Raw genomic sequence first — 18816 nt, 5'->3', positions numbered from 1 at the left:
GCTGGCAGGGCCCGTTGTGTTTCTGCTCGGCCTGCACACAGAGTAGAAGCTGGCAGGGCCATTGTGTTTTTGCTCGGCCTGCACACAGAGTAGAAGCTGGCAGGGCCATTGTGTTTTTGCTCGGCCTGCACACTGACCGTTGCATGGTGGGGCCTTTGGGGTGGTGGGAGTGACGTGACAGGTGTGCTCCCTGTGCCATCTCGCCCCCCCACCCCCACCGCAGGTGCCTCCGCCTGCTTTAGTGACCCCCATGGGCGGGTGCTAGCTCGCTGTGGCTGCACACCCAAGGGCAGCACCACCCATATTCCTGTCTCCTGCACTCCTAGATCCTCCTTGGCCACCCGCCGCCATACGTGGTAGATGTCACCACACAGGTGCCCCCCGGGCCAATGCCCTCTGTGGCCGTCCTCTCCCCTCCGCTGCCGGAGATGCTGCCACCCGTCACTGGCCCTGAGCTCCTGCCACCGTTCTCGGGAGCCCTGGCCCCCTCCGTGGTGACTGCTGAGAGCCTGCTGGTCCAACCTGCCGGCCTCCTGCCCGCCGCTCACCCTCCGCTGCCCGGGGGCTCCCTGCCCGCAGGCCCCTGTCCAGCCGTCGAGCTGACTGTGGAACCAGCTCAAGAGGTGTGCACCGTTTCCCCACGGGCTCGGCCTCCGGGGGGCTCCAGCTGCTGCTCTCATCACCCCGACCCCAGGCTCTCGGGGCCCTGCGCCTGCAGCCCTTGGCTCGCGACGGTGTTTTCACCTCGTTCCTCTCTCCAAAACGTCACATTGTCCTTCAGTCCTCAGGGCTTAGGAAACGTGCCTTTGGAGGTGATGCGAAGCTAGCAAGGAGCCTCCGGGACCCGCGGGGCCTCTTTCAGAGATGCTTGAGGGGGCGGGGTAGAAGGAGGCGGTGTCCAGTGGCCCCCAGCACCCAGCAACACGCGAGGCTGTGTGCCCGAGAGTGGAGAGCCAGGCTGATGTCTATGTCTGTTTCAGGTGCAGGCCCCGCTGGAGAGGCAGCCCGGGCTCTTGCAGAGCTGTGAAAGGTACGTGGCTGGTGGGGACGGGCAGGGCCCAGGCCCTGGGGTCCCTTGAGGCTACCTCCCCCTTTTTTCTTAAATTAGAGGAACTGTAGATTTATAGAAAAATCACGTACAGAATACAGTTCCCCTATATTCCTTCTATCGTTGAGTCCTTGCGTTAGTGTGGGACGTTTGTTCCAGTTGATGGAGGCGTGGCGTTGCCCCTTTCCTAGCCGGGTCCCGTAAAGGGAGTGCCTTTGCGGGCTTCGTTGGCTGTCACATTTGGTTCCTGCCGCATTCTGGGTCCCTGGCTCACGGCGCTGAGGTGAACGTGGGGGTGGACCGCGGGGGGACAGGGCGTTGGCTGGGATGGCAGGTGGCTGGTGTGTTCGAGTCCCTGGGCCCCGGGGAGGAAACGGAGGCAGGTAGACGGGTCTCCTGTTTTCACTGGGACACGTGGCTGTGAGCTGGTCAGGCCCATTTCACAGATGGAGAAGCTGACAGCCCGGCAGCACCAGTGCCCCTGCTTCTCCTCGCCTGCGCCAGTGGGGGGCAGGAGGGCCTGGAGGGGCAGGCCCTGGGGAAGGAAGGGTAGGAGGGCAGGAGGGGCAGGCCCACTGTCCCCAGGCACCTTGCTCAGAGCCCCCCGCCCAGGGCAGCGCGGGGCCGTGCTTCCTCCCACCTGGCAATCCTGGGCTCGCGGTGGCACTCAGGGTCTCCTTGTGGCTTTCTTGGCATCCGGCCCCTCCCGGAGACCTCCAGCACTGACCCAGCCACCCAGACCCGGCCGGGCCCCCTTTCTGTTCATGCGCATCCACACCTGACATTGCTCCTTGGGAGCCCTGCTGAGCCCCCGCAGCCACGTGCATCACGCCCAGAGCCTGCGGTCGCTGGGGATGCGATGCGGTGGGTCTCACAAACCCCAGAGCTCCTGGGTGTCCCACCGGCAGTCGCCCCTCAGAGGCCCGCTGACGCAGTCGTCCCCACGCAGCTTCGGGGGCTCTGATGTCCCCTCGGGCAGAGAGATGAGCGATGGCTGCGAGAGCGCTCTCGGGAGCGGGAAGCTGGAAGGCAGGTCGGCCAGGAAGCACCACCGTAAGTCGGCGCGCGCTCGCTCCCGCCAGGAGAAAGCCAGCCGGCCCAAGCTCACCATCCTCAATGTGAGTGGGCGCGGGGCGCGGGGTGCCGTGGGGCCCCCCTGCCGGGTGCTGACGGCTCGCCCCGCAGGTCTGCAACACGGGGGACAAGATGGTGGAGTGCCAGCTGGAAACGCACAACCACAAGATGGTCACCTTCAAGTTCGACCTGGACGGGGATGCGCCTGATGAGATCGCCACATACATGGTGAGTGCGTCGGGCGCCGTCGCCCCCAGGAGACCGTGTGCTGCCTTCGTGTGCTGGGGCAGCTCTGTGCCCAGCCCTGACCCCCTGCCTTGGGCAGCATCGGTCAGCCCTGGCTTTGTGGCTCGGTGCGAGGGGGCAGGGGTCTCCCGTGTAGCTGTGGAGCTCCTTAGCCGAGCACGTCTCCTGCCCCTGACCTTGAGCAGCGTCCCTGGTCTGCGGAGCCCTCTGAAGTCCCAGAGCACAAAGGCTTCCTCCAGGGGGGTGTTTCCTACACTGCCCTGGCTGACCCCCACCTGTCTCTTGACCTGGTGGAGAAAAGAGAAGTGGGGGTGCCCTCGAACTGGGCCCCGTGAGGTCTGGGGGCGTGTTTCTTGTGCAGTTCCTTGTCATGTACCCCTGGCCGTGCCTGGACCGGGGCTGGTGCAGTTTTCTTGGGCTGAGCCCCTCCTGAGGGCCCCTCCTGAGGGCCCCTCCCGGGGGCTCGGACAGCGCAGGTGTGTGCGGCTGGCGGTCAGCCCAGCGTGGCTGTTCTTAGTCCCCTGGGTACAGCAGTGTAAACGGGCCCCTCGGAGGTGTCCTGTGGGGCATGGGGGCATCCCCCTGGGGTGTGGGGGGCATCCCCGTGGGGTTTGGAAGATGTCCGTCCCCGTGGGGTGTGGGGGGTGTTCTGTGCGCTGGGGGGCACGTCCCCCTGGGGTGCGGCCTTGCTGAGCGGGTGGGAAGACGCAGTGGCCAGAGGCCTGAGGACGTGCTAGAGCCGCAGAGCAGCAGGGACCCACAGGCGGCCCACCCGCCAGCTCCTGCCTCTGGCCCGTGGCCTGGAAGAGCCCCTAGAGGCGCCCCGTAGGCCCGGGGGAAAGCGCCCGAGCCCTGCCTGGTCCCGCGCAGGTGGAGCACGACTTCATCCTGCAGAGCGAGAGGGAGACCTTCATTGAGCAGATGAAGGACGTGATGGACAAGGCCGAGGACCTGCTCGGCGAGGACACGGATGGCGACCGTGGCTCGGACCCGGGGGCCAGCCCCCCGCACCTGGGGACGTGCGGCCTGGACGCGGACGAGGTGAGTGTGGTGGAGGGGGTGACGAACGGGGTAAAGGGCAGGGCCTGGGGTCGGGGCGGGGCCTCAGGGGTGGGCCCTCGGGTGGGGGCGGGGCCTCCGGGGCGGACCCTGGGGTGGGGGCGGGGCCTGGGCCGGTCTCTGCCCTTCCGGCTTCCAGCTCTCTGCCAGGAGAAAGCTGGTGGCTTCAGGATCTGCTGAAAGACTCCGACCTCCCGGAAGAGAAGCAGTTATAGGCCCTGGGGGGAAGCCTGGAGGCGGCGGTGCTTCCCGAGGGCCTCCTGATGTCCGCAGCCCTGCGCTGCTGAGGGGGCCTGGCCAGACCTGTGCTCGTGCTGTGCTGACCAGCCCACTGCTTTGCCTCCTTCAGGAAAACCGGCAATCCCAGGCCAGCGCTGCTGTCTACCAGCAGAATGGTGAGTCCGCCCTCTTGCTGCCCCTGTGCAAGTGGACAGGAGCCCCCGAAAAGTCTCCTCCAGATCGTCCTCTCCCCGGGGCGGTCAGTGGAGGCTGCGTGAGGGGTCAGCATCACACTGGCTGTGCATGGGCGCTGGGGTGGGGACACGAATGAGAGCTCCAGAAATGGGTCCTGCCAGAGCTGTGGGGAGGCCCTGCCCAGCCCGCCCCCGACTGCCCTCCTGCCGCAGGGCTGCATCTGTTTCGGGTGGGACTGGGCTATGCCTGCTGGACCTGGCGGCTGGCAGTGCCGCGGTGCCCAGGAGAGCGCAGAGGGCTCGGTTCGTCTGCCAGGCTGTAGGCCAGGGGCCACCTGTGCCGCCCCCACCTGCTGACGCGAGTGAAGGGCATGTGGTGCCCGCCAGGGCCTCGCTCACGGTCCCGGGCACCCCCGCCACACCCTGGAGGCAAAGGCCCTGCAGTGCGTGGCGTGCGTGCTGAGGTAGGAGGCGCCGCGAGTGGCCTGCGCAGTGCTGACGCCGCCTCCGCTTTGCCCTCCAGTGTTGCACACAGGGAAGCGCTGGTTCATCATCTGCCCAGTGGCTGAAAACCCAGCGGCAGAGGCGCCAGCGTCCTCGCCTCCGCTGCCGCTGAGCGCCCTGCGGCCCGAAGCCAGCCAAGGTAGGGGCCGCCAGCCGTCCTGGGGACCTTGGGGCTCCTTCTGGGACCACGGGGGTTCAGCCCCCATCGGGGCTCCTTCTGGGACCACGGGAGAGTTCAGCCCCCAGCCCCGCAGCAGGCTGAGCTCGGAGTCTCTGTTCCCTTTGCTCTGACACCTGACCATCCCACCCACCAGGCTGAGGTGCTCACGCTGGGGGCCGGCCCCCAGGTGCAGCCAGGTCCGCCCTGAGCACACAGGTAGCAGAGGAGGTGCTGCTGAGCAGAGCTGGGGGACCAGCCCCCAGGTGCAGCCAGGTACGCCCTGAGCACACAGGTAGCAGAGGAGGTGCTGCTGAGCGGGACCCACCCATCTCCTGTCACGGTACCCGGGGTGGGGGGGGCACTCATGGTGGGCTCTGCAGTGTTTGGGCTGGAGTGGAGGGCTCCTCTCAGCGCTGAGCTCTCTGGTTTTCAGTTGTCAGCCTGCACCTACCCATACAGGCTTCTGACACACTTGCCCTTCGGGCTTGTCAGTTAAATGTTGGTTCTAGGATCCCTGAGGATGCCGAAAATAGTCGTTTGAACAGATTTAATGTTTAATTCCCTGTAATTTCAGAGGAAAAAATTGTTGGCGTTATAACTTGATTTAATTTTATGATACATCCGTGAAAAATATCCGGAAGCCAATTTTAGTTTCACATCATACGTGCTTCTAGTAACTTCCATTGTACTTCTGAGGATTTCAACCTGTGGGGTAAAGGCATCCTAACAGCAATCACAAGGTCCCCAGTGAAGTCATGTACCAAATGGACACATGAGGGTCTCTGATGAAGGGTGAACCGAGCTGAGAGGGAGCGCTCACAGGGGAAGCCTCATCTATGACAGCCGAGGTTTAATCCATAAGGATTTACTACTTGTTGATTTTAATACACACACATGCAATATCACAGGCAAAATTCTTATGAAATAAAGCTAACTCTAGTACAGCATGATGAGTAAGAGGACATGCCCTGGATTTAAACCCAGGTTCCTTCATTGGTGCACCAGGTGACTTTGGAAACCTTTCTGGAACAGTTTTTTTTCAATCTGTAAGAAAAAATAAAAAGAGGGAAGCACTTCTGGGAGAACCTGGTCGGGTCTGGTAGATCTGCGTGTGTCCAGCCGTCCCCTGGGCGTGCCCAGGACAGCTGGCCGATCTTGAACCTCAGCTGCTTAAGGCGCCAGGGAAAGCACAAGGGTGTGGAGCGCCCCTGGAGGGAGGCGAGGGACGCGAGGGGGCGGGTCGCTTCTCCCCTGGGGGCATTTGCCAGTTCCTGCAGGGCTGGCTGCTTCTGACCCCCCTACTGGGCTAGAAAGAGGTGCAGACTCTGCTGGACCTCTGCTGAAGGCTACCGCTGTAGGAACAGGGGGCAGCCAGAGGAGGCAGACCCGTGTGGAGGCAGCAGCACACCTTCAGCCCTGACTCGGGTGCTCCTGGGTGCTGGGTCCTAGCCAGGAGCACTTGAATTCTTTCTGCAGGAAGGTAACATAATTCTCAGTCTGAAATTACCTGTGCTGACAATCTTGCAGTACAACACCTGACACATACGTAAAATATAACTGCTCTGAGCTTAGCCATGGAACAGGGACAGAATCACAGCACAGCAGTTTGCAGACTTTGAAAAACGAAAAACAGCAGAAAGAAGCAGAGGGCCAGAATTTGGCAAGCTACCGAGCCAGCAGCGGGTTTAGCATTTTTCTTGGGGTGTCTCCTGAAGATCAGAAGGAAGTGCTGAGCTGCAGGGGAGGCCGGTGCAGAGAGTGGGGCAAGCTCCCTCCCCCAGCCCCGTCCCCCGTCCTCTCACGCCCAGCCTGCCGGCAAGTCCACAGCCACAGCTGGGGCAGCAGCAGCAGACAGCCATCCTGGGGCCAAGACTGGCAGGGGTTTTCTGGTGGCCGGCGGAGCCCTGACTCCCAGATGCAGATCCAAACCCCAGAGCTTGTTCCCTCCTGCTCTCAATTCCCCTACTGCTTGGCACTACTTTGCACTGCTTGGCTCTGCATGGCACAGCTGTGGAAGAAGGTAGTTTCCAGCCCGGGGATTGCAAAAGGAAGTCCTGGGGCACCAGAAAGTTAGGGTGATGGTGGAAAGGAAAGAACTTGGGAAAACAGTCCCAAAAACTTGGTTACAACCTTGGGCTCACCCCCAGCCTGGGCAGGCATGGACCGGATCCTCATTAGCATATGCAAAAACCTGTGAGAAGTGAGCTCATGGATGGACACACACCCCACCAGGTTCTGGATGGACCCTGAGTGGTCCCCCTGTTTCCTATCAGAATAGAACTGTAATGTCATTGGAAACTGAGCTGACATTGGAATGACAGCCCATCGCAGGTGGCTTGGGGCTTGCAGCCTGAATTAACCAGGTCGTTGCCGCTAAAACAGAAATGTCAGCATTTGCAAGAAAATTTACACAAGACCCAGCATGCAGTATTGTTCAAACTGTTGACACTACAATGTAGAACTACACACCAAGTGGAGAAGGTGAAAATGACAATTTGCATGGAAAAAACAGTCAACACATGCTAATGCAAAGATAACTTAGATGTTGGAATTATCTGACAAAGATGGCTGTTACAAAATATATAAGCAAGCAGTCACAAACGTTTTTGTAACTTTAAAGTAGAAATTATCAGCAGTGAAATAAAGGATACAAAGAAGAAACAAATGGAAACTTTAAAACTGAAATTGAAACAATTGAAATGATCTGATCTGAGCATTTACAGAAAGACAGAGGGAGAATGAACAGACTCTCAGCAATGGTAAGAAAAGGTCCAACATTCATATCATCAGAGTCCCAAGAGGAGAGGAGAAAGAAAAAGTGCTGAAAGAATATTTTAAGAAATAAAATCCCACATTTGGCAAAAGGTGTAAACTTACAGCTTCAATAAAATGAGCAAACCCAAACAAGTTAAACCAAAAGAAACCTATTCCTAGGCATATCATCATCAAACTGCTGGCTACTAAAGACAAAGAAAAAAATCATGAAAGGAGCTAGAAAAAAATGATGCACTGCTTAGAAGGGGAAGAGCGACTTGAATAACTGCAGTGTTCTCATAAAAAACCATGGCGCCTAGCAGAAAGTGGCACAATGTCTTTAGAGTGTCAACAGAAAAAGAACTGTCAACCCAGAATGCTACCTTTAGGAAAAATGCCCTGTACCCTTTAAGACTGAAACCAAAATAAAACTAAGATGGAGAAAATCAAGAATTCATAGCCAGTAAGTCAGCTCTAAAAGAGTTGCTGAGTGAAGACCTTCAGACAGAGGAAAATTCTCTCTGAAGGACACCTGGGCTGTTGGAACTGAAGGAAGAGCAAAAAAAAATGATGAATATCTGGGCAGAAATTACAGACTATTTTCTTTGAAACAAGAGAGCAAAAATTATAATATTGTGTGATGGGTTTAGGGTTTAGAACTCTATTGGTATGGGGAGGTATTTGGTGAAGTTTCCTGTATTCCAGTTGAAATGGTAAAATACTGATTCTAAGTGGACTGTGAAAAATATGTATCTTTGTAATTCCTAGAGTAACCACTAAAAGAATCATAAAAAGAGACATAGTCAAAGTTACTAGATATAAATTAAGATAGAATGCTAAAAGAAAAAAGTTCAAATAACCCAGAAGAAGGCAGGAAAGGGGAAACAAAGGATCCAAAAGCAATGGCAGAACAAGAAGAGAAAACAAACAATAAAATTATAGACTTAATTTTAAATATACAAATCATTAAATGTAAATGGGTTAAATACATCATTAAGTCAGAGATTCTGAGAATGAATAAAGAAAAAACTTGAAGTAAGATGCAAGCTACATAAAAAATAAGGGCAAAAAAATAATAGGGGCATAGGGATAAAAAAATGAGGTAGAATGCATTACTAGTAGTTGATGAGAGGGAGGGTAAGGGGTACAGGATGTATGTTTTTTTCTTTTTTTCCCTTTATTTCTTTTTCTGGAGCGGTGCAGATATTCTAAGGATGATCACGGTGGTGAATGCACAGCGGTGTGACGGCGTTGTGTGTTGTGACTGCACAGCAGTGTGACGACATTGTATGTTGTGATTGCACAGCGGTGTGACAGCGTTGTGTGGTGATTGCACAGCGGTGCGACAGCATTGTGTGTGGTGATTGCACAGCGGTGCGACGGCGTTGTGTGTGGTGAATGCACAGCAGTGCGACGGCGTTGTGTGGTGATTGCACAGTGGTGTGACAACATTGTGTGTGGTGATTGCACAGCGGTGCGATGGCGTTGTGTGTGGTGATTGCACAGCGGTGTGACGGCGTTGTGTGTAGTGAATGCACAGCGGTGTGACAGCGTGTGTTGTGATTGCACAATGGTGTGACAGCGTTGTGTGGTGATTACACAGCGGTGCGACAGCATTGTGTGTGGTGAATGCACAGCGGTGCGACGGCGTTGTGTGGTGATTGCACAGTGGTGCGACAGCATTGTGTGTGGTGATTGCATAGCGGTGCGATGGCGTTGTGTGTGGTGATTGCACAGCGGTGCGACGGCGTTGTGTGTGGTGAATGCACAGCGGTGCGACGGCGTTGTGTGGTGATTACACAGTGGTGCGACAGCATTGTGTGTGGTGAATGCACAGCGGTGCGACGGCGTTGTATGGTGATTACACAGTGGTGCGACAGCATTGTGTGTGGTGATTGCACAGCAGTGCAACGGCGTTGTGTGGTGATTACACAGTGGTGCGACAGCATTGTGTGTGGTGATTGCACAGCGGTGCGATGGCGTTGTGTGTGGTGAATGCACAGCGGTGCGACGGCGTTGTGTGGTGATTGCACAGTGGTGCGACAGCATTGTGTGTTGTGAATGCACAGCAGTGCGACGGCGTTGTATGGTGATTACACAGTGGTGCGACAGCATTGTGTGTGGTGATTGCACAGCGGTGCGATGGCGTTGTGTGGTGATTGCACAGTGGTGCGACAGCATTGTGTGTGGTGATTGCACAGCAGTGCGACGGCGTTGTGTGTGGTGAATGCACAGCAGTGTGACGGCGTGTGTTGTGGACTGCTGATTGTGTATCTTGGACGCACTGTATGGTATATGAGGATATCTCAATAAAAATATTTTTAAAAGATGCAGTCTATAAGAAACTTGCTTCAGATACAGTGATATAGGTGAGTTAAAAGAAAATGGATATTGAAATATGAACTATGTAATGCCAAACAAAAGAATGCTAGCATGGGTGTATTGATACCTGGCAAAATAGACTTGAGAGCAAAGAAAATAACCAGGTTTAAAAAGAGACTTTACATGTTCATAAATGAGTTAATTCCTCAAGAACACATAGTAATCCTAAATGTGTATGCACCTAGCAAAAGGGCTTCAAAACTGACAACTGAAAGGAGAAAAAGACACATCCACAACTAGAGTTGGAGACTTAGAGCACGCCTTTCTCAATAATAGGTGAAACCAGCAGGTAGGAACTCAGCAAGGTTAGAGAAGTCCTGTCAGCCAACTTGACCTATTTGTCGTTTATAGAACACTCCACTCAACAACAGAATATTCTTTTTAAGTGCACGTGAAACTATTACCATATTCTGAGCCACAAAGCAAAACAGATTTTAAAGACTTGAAATCATATCAAGTGTGTTCTCCGACCATACTGTAATTAAGCTAGAAATCAGTTACAGAAAGAGAACAGACATTTCCAAACACTTTGAAATTAAACAGTCCAGTTCTAAATAATCTGTAGGCCAAAGAAGTTTTGAGGAAAATTAGGAGATACTTTGAAGTGAATAGAAATGAAAATAAAACTTTAAATTTTGTGGGCAGGAGCTCAGACTTGAGGGAAATTTAGAACGCTAAATGCTTACATTAAAAAAAGAGGTCTCAGGTGGGCCATGGTAGCTCAGTGGCAGAGTTCTCACCTGCCATGCCAAAGACCTGGGTTCGATTCCTGGTACCTGCCCTTGCAAAAAAAAGGAGGTCTCAGTAACCTGTGCTTCCACCTTGAGAAACCAGAAAAACAAAAACAACATAAATCCAAAGCAAGCAGAAGAAAGGAATAAAAGTAGAGCAGAACTTAATGAAGTTTAAAGTAGAAAATGATCGACTGAACCAATGAAACAAAAAATCTGTTCTTTGAAAAGATCAGTAAAATCATAAAGCTCTAATAAGACGACAAAGGAAAAGATAGACTACCAGTACCAGGGATGAAAGTGGAACTTTTCTTTTTCACACTGTTGACCCCATGTAAAAGGGTAATGATGGAATACTCTAAACGTGTACACACGTAAATTGGACAACTTAGATGAAATGGACTGATTCATTGAAAGTTCTAAAACGCCTTCAAGAAGGAATAGGGCAGTGCAGCGGTGGCTCAGTGGCAGAGTTCCCGCCTGCCATGCCGGAGACCCGGGTTCAATTCCCGGTGCCTGTCCACATTAAAAAAAAGAAGAAGAAGTAGCCTGAATAGCACCATAACTTTTTAGCTAAAAAGTTTGAATTTTTAGCTGAAGATTGCCTGAAAAAGAATTCTCCAAACCCAGATGGTTTCATTGGCAAAATCTACCGAACATGTAGAATGGAAGTAACACCAATTCTATACAATCTCTTCCAGAAAACAGAAGAGGAGAGAGCACTTCTGAAGTTATTTTGTGAGTTCAGCGATATCCTTATGTAGAAACCAAAGACAGCACCTAAAAAAGAGAACTCCAGACCAATATCTTTCATGGGTGTAGATGCGAAAATGTCTCAGTAAGTTATTGATAGTTCAAGTCCAGTAATATATAAAAAGAATACACCTTAACAAAGTGTGGTTTATCCTGGGAAGACAATATTCAGATCTTAATTGATTCTTCTTACTAATAGTTTAACAGAAAAAAGCAACAGCATCATGTCAATCATCGATACAGAAAAAAGCACTTGACAAAATACAGTATCTATTTTGCTGAGTATAATTTCTCAGCAAACTAGGAGAAGCAGGGGACTTCCTCAACTTTATAGAGGACGTTTACAAAAAAAAACCATAACAAACATCATATTTAATGGTGAAAGAACAAATATGTTCTCCTTAAGATCAGAAAAAGGGCAAGGATGTCTCTTTTCACCATTCATATTCAACATCAAAGTAGAAGTCTTGCTGACTTTACATTGGCAAGAACCAGAAATAAAAGGCCTGCAGATTGGAAGTGAAGAAATAAAACTCCCCCTGTTTGCAGGTAACATGGTTGCGTATATAGATTCTACAAAACAACCACAAAGAAGCCCCCAGAACAGCCCAGCAAGACCACACAATACAAGGCCCATACATGCAGCAGAAGTCATGTGGCTACAGCAGCAGTGAAGAATTCGAACCACTTGCAATAGTTCTAAAAGAGGAAATGCATAGGTACACGTTTGACAAAGCATATATAGAACCTATATGCTGAAAGCTACAAAATACTGATAAAAGAAATGAAAATCTAAATGACATACTATGTTCATGGACTGAAAGACTCAAACAAGAAATGTCAGTTCTCTCCAAATTGATCTATAAATTTAATACAATAGCAGTCAGATCCCAGCATAATATTTTTTTTAGGTTTAGACTAGCTGATTGTAAAATTTATATAGAAAGGCAAAAGAACTAGGAACAGCTAAAACTGTTTTGGAGAAGAATGATGTTAGAAGAATAACATGAGGCAATGTGAAGACTTATAATTCAATCAAGACACTGCAGTATTACTGAAAGTACTAACTTGTAGCTCACTGAACAGAACAGAGAGCCCAGAGATAGACCCCCACAAATAGGGCCGTTTGATTGATTGATTGATTTTTTTTTTTTTACAAAGATACAAAAGCAATTCAGTGGACGAAGCGTTGTCTTTTCAGCAAATGGTGTTGAAACAGTTGGCTTGTTCCCATGCAAAACCTTGAACCTCAACCCTACACCTCATGTCTTATTTCTAAATTGATTCAAAATGGATCATGAGTTTAAATGTAAGACAATGTAACTTCAGGGAGAAAGCATTGGGGGAAGTCTTTGTGGTTAGGGAGGGAGTTCTTAGGCCGACCCTGAAAGCATGATCTATAAAACCAGCTGCAGACTGGGAGAGAGCATTTGCAGATCGCACGTCTGTCTGTTGTGGTATTGGTGTCTGGAACGCATAAATTCCTCTCAAAACTCTACAGTAAGAAAGCAAACGACTCCGTTCAAAGGTGGATAAAGGAGCTATCCTGTAACCACTTTTTGAAGAGTGCTTTGAAAACTATTGCTTTTTTATTTCTTTGCTTTATATATATGTTATACTATACAATAAAAAAAAGTTAAAAAAAAAATGGGCGTAGGACTCAAGCAGACACTTCACCAGAGAGGCAATAAGGATGGCAAATATGCACCTGAAAAGATGCCCAGTGTCCTTTCCTGCTAGGGAAATGCAAGTTGAAACCACAAGGCTGTGTCACTGCGCATCTGCTCGGACAGCTGCACTGACCAGACCAGGTCTCGGTGTGGAAATGCACCAGCTGGGACTTTCATCTAGCGCCGGTAGGATGAAAAACTGGAAAACAGTTTGCAGTTTCTTATAAAATTAAACGTACCCTGACTAGATGACACAGCATTGTCACTCCTCAATATTTTCTCTGGACAAATGAAAACTCGTGTTCACTTAAACACCTGTACATGACCAGTTATAGCAGCTCTATTCATGATTGCCCAAACTGGAAGTAACCAAAATTCTCTGCAGCGGGTGGATGGGTAAACAATCTGCATTACAACCATGTAGCATATAATCGGGTCCCTCCCAGCCATAAAAAGAAGTGAACTGCGGCCACGTGCACCCACACGGGTGTGCCTTAAGGCCTCATACCGAGTGGGATAAGCATTCACGGAGGGTCCGTGCTGTATTATTCATTTGTAACGATAGTCTCTAGAAGACTGAACTGTCGTGCTAGAGAACAGGGTCATTTGTTGCCAGGGCTCAGGGGTGTGGGGAGAGACTGTAAAGGGGTGTCACGGCGGAGGGTTTGGGGTTTGATGAGGCTTCTGTGACACGGTCGAGGTGGTGGATTCACAGGATTCTACACCAAAGGAAAGGGCCGGTTGTACTCTGTGACAGCTAAAAAAAGTGGAACAAGTACTTTTATGTAAGTTGAAAAAACTAACCAGGCGTGCTTTGTGACAAGATAGCATAAAAGAGCAGACGATAAAAAGGACCCCAGACTTAGGCTTTGGGTCAAGATAGAGTAACAGGCACTGAATTTACTGTCCCTCGGAAGTCAATGACCACATCAGATGAAGTATACGACCCGTGTTTTCAAGGCTTTGACCACGAGCGGTGAAGAACATCAGCCTCTGCAAGGTGGAAGAACTGCTCATCTCAGTTACTCCTTGGAGCGCCCACCCGGAGCGTGCGTCGGGAGGAGGGGGCAGGCTTGGCTGGTGCAGGTGGGGACAGTGCCGGAGGCTGGAGGGCCGTGGGCCGGGGTTGCACGGATGGCATTCTGGAGAGGAGAGAGCTGTGTAGGAGAGGAGCCTGGAGGTCCTCAGCAGGTTCCCTTCACGTGGAGTTCTGATGAGGACGTGTGTGAGGAAAGGCGCCGACGCTTGGAAACGGCCCGCCTGGAAGTGTTAGAAGGAACGGTTCTCAGAACTCCTGCGCGGTGGGGCTGCCTGTTCCCATTCGCCGGAGTGGAGAGCCCCACGATTCAAATGGCATGGGGGGAGCACCTAGACAGCCCTGCCTCTAGTGGGGAATAATTACCACCCTACTAAGTGTTCCTGTCATCCCACCTAACAAGCCAGACTGAACTGCATCCTAGAACAAAGCTCAGGAATATTCATAGGAATACAAATTCATCCAGCACACAGATTCACCAGGCAGGACAAGATGACCCACGATGCAAAAAAATCACACACGTGAAACCAGCCTGTAACTGTTGGTTGGAATTAACATGTAAACACATTAAAACAGACACTTGTTCCATGTGTTCCAGAAGTATAGAAAAGAACGTAATCACCATATAGATAAATGAACAAACAAAATCCATATGATCAGCTGAATAGAAGTACAATAACCATTTGACAAAATCCAACAACTATAAATGTTCTCAGCAGACCAGGAAGAGAACTTCTTCAACTTGGTAGAGGAATATAAATGACTGAATGAATGTTTTTTTCCCAGAGGTCAAGAACAAAAGGATATCTGCTCATTGCTTCTATTCAACATTCTGCTGGAAGTCTGAAAGTACAGAAAAGGAAATAAAAGGCATCCTGATTGGAAAGAAAGAATTCAAATAGCCTTTATTCACAGACAACATATTTGTCTGTGGCAAAAAGCCAAAGGAATCTACAAAAAACTACTAGAACCAATGAATGAGCTTAGTAAAATTGTAGGATACAATGATGATTATGCAAAATATACTGTATTTCTATATACTACCCACAATCCAAAAGTTGAAATTATATATGGACTACTTAGGGTTAAATCTGACAAGATATATACAAAACCTATGTGCTAAAACCATGAAACCGTATTGAGAGCAATTTATTATAGAAGATCCAAGCAAGTGGCCTATTCATGAATCAAAAGATTTATGTTTCTTTGTTAATTCTGCCCAAAATGATCTATAAATTCATTGCAATTTCACTCAGGAATACTAGCAGTCTCTTCATAGAAATTGCCAAACTGATTCTGAAATTCATAAGAAAACAAAAAGGACATTAAAATTTGGAAAAAGAGGAACATTGAAGTGGTCACATCACCCGATTTCAAGAACTATTATAAAACTATGGTAATCAAGACAGTGTGGTCATGGCATAAAGATAAACAAATAGACCAGTGGAACAAAATAGAAAGTCCAGAATGACAAAAAAAGATGGAATTTTTTAAATTGGATCTCAGGGAAATGATGGACAAAACAAAGTACACAACTCTAAGAATCATCAGTGTCTCAGAAAGAAAAGAGAAGAGTAAAGGGCTAGGAAGATTAGTGGAGACTATACTGGGGAAAAACTGCCCAAATATGCAAATCAGAGAAGCACAACAAATTCCAAACAGAATTAATCCAAATAGGCCTTCCCTAAGACACATATTAATTAGTGTCTGATGTTGGAAGAGAAGCAGAAACTCTTGAAAGTGGCAAGAGAAAAACAATCTACTATATACAAGGGAAACCACATAAGACTGAGTTTGGACTTCTCAGCTGGCACTATGGAGGCAAGAAGGCGATGGTATGATATATTTGAGATCCTGAAAGAGAAAGACTTCTAGCCAAGAATTCTGTGTCCAGCCAAATTGTCCTTCAAAACTGAGGGAGAGATTAAAATTTTCATAGACAAACAAAAGCTGAGAGAATATGTTAAGAAATACTAGAGGGAGGTCTGGAGGAGGGCACAGAATTGAAGAGTACCAGTAAGGGTAACCTAAAAGATAAAAATAGAGGGAAAAGAACATGTAGATCTGATAAATAAAATCAAAAGGATAAGATGGTGGATTCAAGAAATGCTTTACAGTAATAACTTTGAATGTTAATGGACTAATCCTACCAATTAAAAGATGTAGAGTGGCAGAATGGAATAAGAAATATAATTCAGCTATATGCTGCTTACAAGAGACTCATCTTTGACGCAAGAATACAAATAGATTGAAAATAAAAGCATGAGAAAAGATATTCCCTGCAAGCTATAACCAAAAGAAAGCAGAAGTAGCTATACTAATATCAGACAAAATAGACTTTAAATGTAAAGACATCATAGAAACAAAGAGGGACACTATATATTAGTAAAAGGGACAATTAACCAAGAAGAAATGACAATCATAAATGTTATGCTCCTAATCAGGGAGCTCCAAATTACATGAGACAGACAGTGGCAGAACTGAAGCGAGCAGTAGATGTTTCAACAATAATAGTAGGAGACTTCAATACACCACTCACTTCTATAGACAGAACAACCAGACAGATGATCAACAAGGAAATAAAAAACTTAAACAATTCAATAAATGAATTATAAGTAGCAGATATATACAGGTCGTTACACCCCAGAACATCAGGATATACATCCTTCTCTAGTAGTGTTCATGGAACATTCTCCAGGACAGCTCATATGCTGGGGCACAAAACAGATCTTTATAAATTTAAAACCACTGAAATCTGATCACAATGGAGTAAAGCTGGAAATCAATAACCACCAAAGAACAAGAACTTTGACAAATATATGGAAATTAAATATCACACTCTTAAACAATGAGTGGATCAAAGAAGAAATTTCTAGAGAAATCAGTAAGCTATCTGGAGACTAATGAGAATAAAACATATCTGAACTTAAGGGATGTGGCAAAAGCTGTGCTGAAGGGAAATTTATTGCCTTTAATGCCTATATTAAAATAGAAGAAAGAGCAAAAATTGAAGACTTAACTGCTCACCTGGAGAAACTTGACAAAAGAATAGCAAACAAACCCAAAAGCAAATAGAAGAAGAGAAATAACAAAGATTAAAGCAGAATTAAATGAATAGGAGAACAAAAGAATAATAGAAAGAATCAATAAAACCAAAACTTGATTCTTTTAGAAAGTCAATGAAATCAATGGACCACTAGCAAGGCTGACAGAAAAAGAGAGAAGATAGAAATAAACAAAACCAGAAATGATAGAAGGGTCATTACCACAGACCCTGAAGAAATTAAAAAAAAAAATCATAAGAAGATACTATGAACAACTGTATGCCAAGAAACCATACAACATAAATGAAACGAACAAATTCCTGGAAACACACAAACAAGCTACATTGACTCAAGAAGAAATAGAAGATCTCAACGAATGACTCACAGGTAAAGAGATTCAATCAGTCATCAAAAATCTTCCTGCAAGGAAAAACCAAAGGCCAAATGGTTTCACAGGGGAATTTTATCAAACATTACAAAAAAATCTAGCACCAATCCTGCTCAAAGTTTTCCCAAAAAAACTGAGGTAAAAGGAACACTACCTATCTCATTTTATGAGGCCAGCATCACTTTAATTCCGAAACCAGGTAAAGATATTACAAGAAAGGAAAACTATAGACCAATCTCCCTAATGAACATAAATGCAAAAATTGTCAACATAATACTAGCAAATCGAATTCAACAGCACATTAAAAGAATTATACACCATGACTGAGTGGGCCTTATACCAGGAATGCAAGGATGGTTCAACATAAGAAAATTAGTTAATGTAGTACAGCCCATTAACAAATCAAAAGGAAAAAAATCATATGATCATCTTGATTGATGCCGAAAAAGCATTCGACAAAATTCAGCATCCTTTTCTGACAAAAACACTCCTAAAGATAGGAATCAAAGGTAACTACCTCAATATGATAAAGAGAATATATGAAAGACCAATAGCCAGGATTGTACTCGATGGAGTGAGACTGAAAGCTTTCGCCTAAGATCAGGTACAAGACGAGGATGCCCACTGTCTTCACAATTACTTAGCATTGTGCTAGAAGTTCTAGCTAGAGCGATCAGGCAGAACAAAGAAATAAAAGGCATTCAAGTTGGAAAAGAAAAAGTAAAAGTCTCATTATTTGCAGATGATATAATACTATACTTGAAAGATACTGAGAAATCTACAGCAAAGTTACTCGAGCTAATAAATTCAGCAAGGTTGATGGGACATAAAATTGATGTGCAAAAATCAGTAACATTTCTATACACAAGCAATGACCTAGCTGAGGAATCAGTTAAGGAAATAATTCCATTCAAAATAGCAACTAAAAGAATCAAATACTTAGAAATGAACTTAACTAGGGACATAAAGGACTTATACACAGAAAACTACATAACACTGCTAAAAGAAATCAAAGGAGATCTATGTAGGTGGAAAGACATTCCCTGCTCATGGATAGGAAGGCTAAATATAGTTAAGCTGTCAGTTCTCCCCAAGTTGATCTAAAGATTCAACACAGTACCAATCAAAATTCCAACAACCTTCTTTGAAGATGTGGAAAAGCTAACTACCAAATACATCTGGGAGGCAAAGAGACCCCAAATAGCTAAAAGCATCCTTAAAAAGAAGAATGAAGTGGGAGGATTAACACTCCCTGATTTTAAAACTTAGTATAAAGCCACAGTGGTCAAAACAGCATGGCACGGGCACAAGGATAGAAGCATGGACCAGTGGAATCGAATCGAGACTGCAGAAATAGACCACCACATCTGTGGGCAACTGATTTTTGACAAGGCCCCCAAATCCTCTGAACTGGGACAAAATAGTCTTCAATAAACAGGCATGGGAGAACTGGATATCAACAGCCAAAAGAATGAAGAAGGACCCATATCTTACACCCTACACAAAAACTAACTCAAAGTGGATCAAACACCTAAATATAAGAACTAGCACCAT

General features: G+C 47.8%; 1 protein-coding gene across 1 annotated transcript in view; it reads left to right on the top strand.

The window, feature by feature from the left end:
• WNK2 (WNK lysine deficient protein kinase 2) overlaps positions 1 to 18816 on the top strand; it is a 130571-nt gene that overhangs the window by 75918 nt on the left and 35837 nt on the right. The window contains 7 exon segments of the mRNA XM_077138321.1: positions 327 to 623; positions 981 to 1030; positions 1998 to 2166; positions 2234 to 2350; positions 3239 to 3409; positions 3777 to 3822; positions 4364 to 4483. Of these exon segments, the coding sequence (XP_076994436.1) occupies positions 327 to 623; positions 981 to 1030; positions 1998 to 2166; positions 2234 to 2350; positions 3239 to 3409; positions 3777 to 3822; positions 4364 to 4483 (970 nt within the window).

The sequence above is a fragment of the Tamandua tetradactyla genome, chromosome 2 (genome assembly GCF_023851605.1).
Source record: "Tamandua tetradactyla isolate mTamTet1 chromosome 2, mTamTet1.pri, whole genome shotgun sequence".
Lineage (NCBI taxonomy): Eukaryota > Metazoa > Chordata > Mammalia > Pilosa > Myrmecophagidae > Tamandua > Tamandua tetradactyla.
This window is presented reverse-complemented; position numbering and strand designations above follow the sequence as displayed.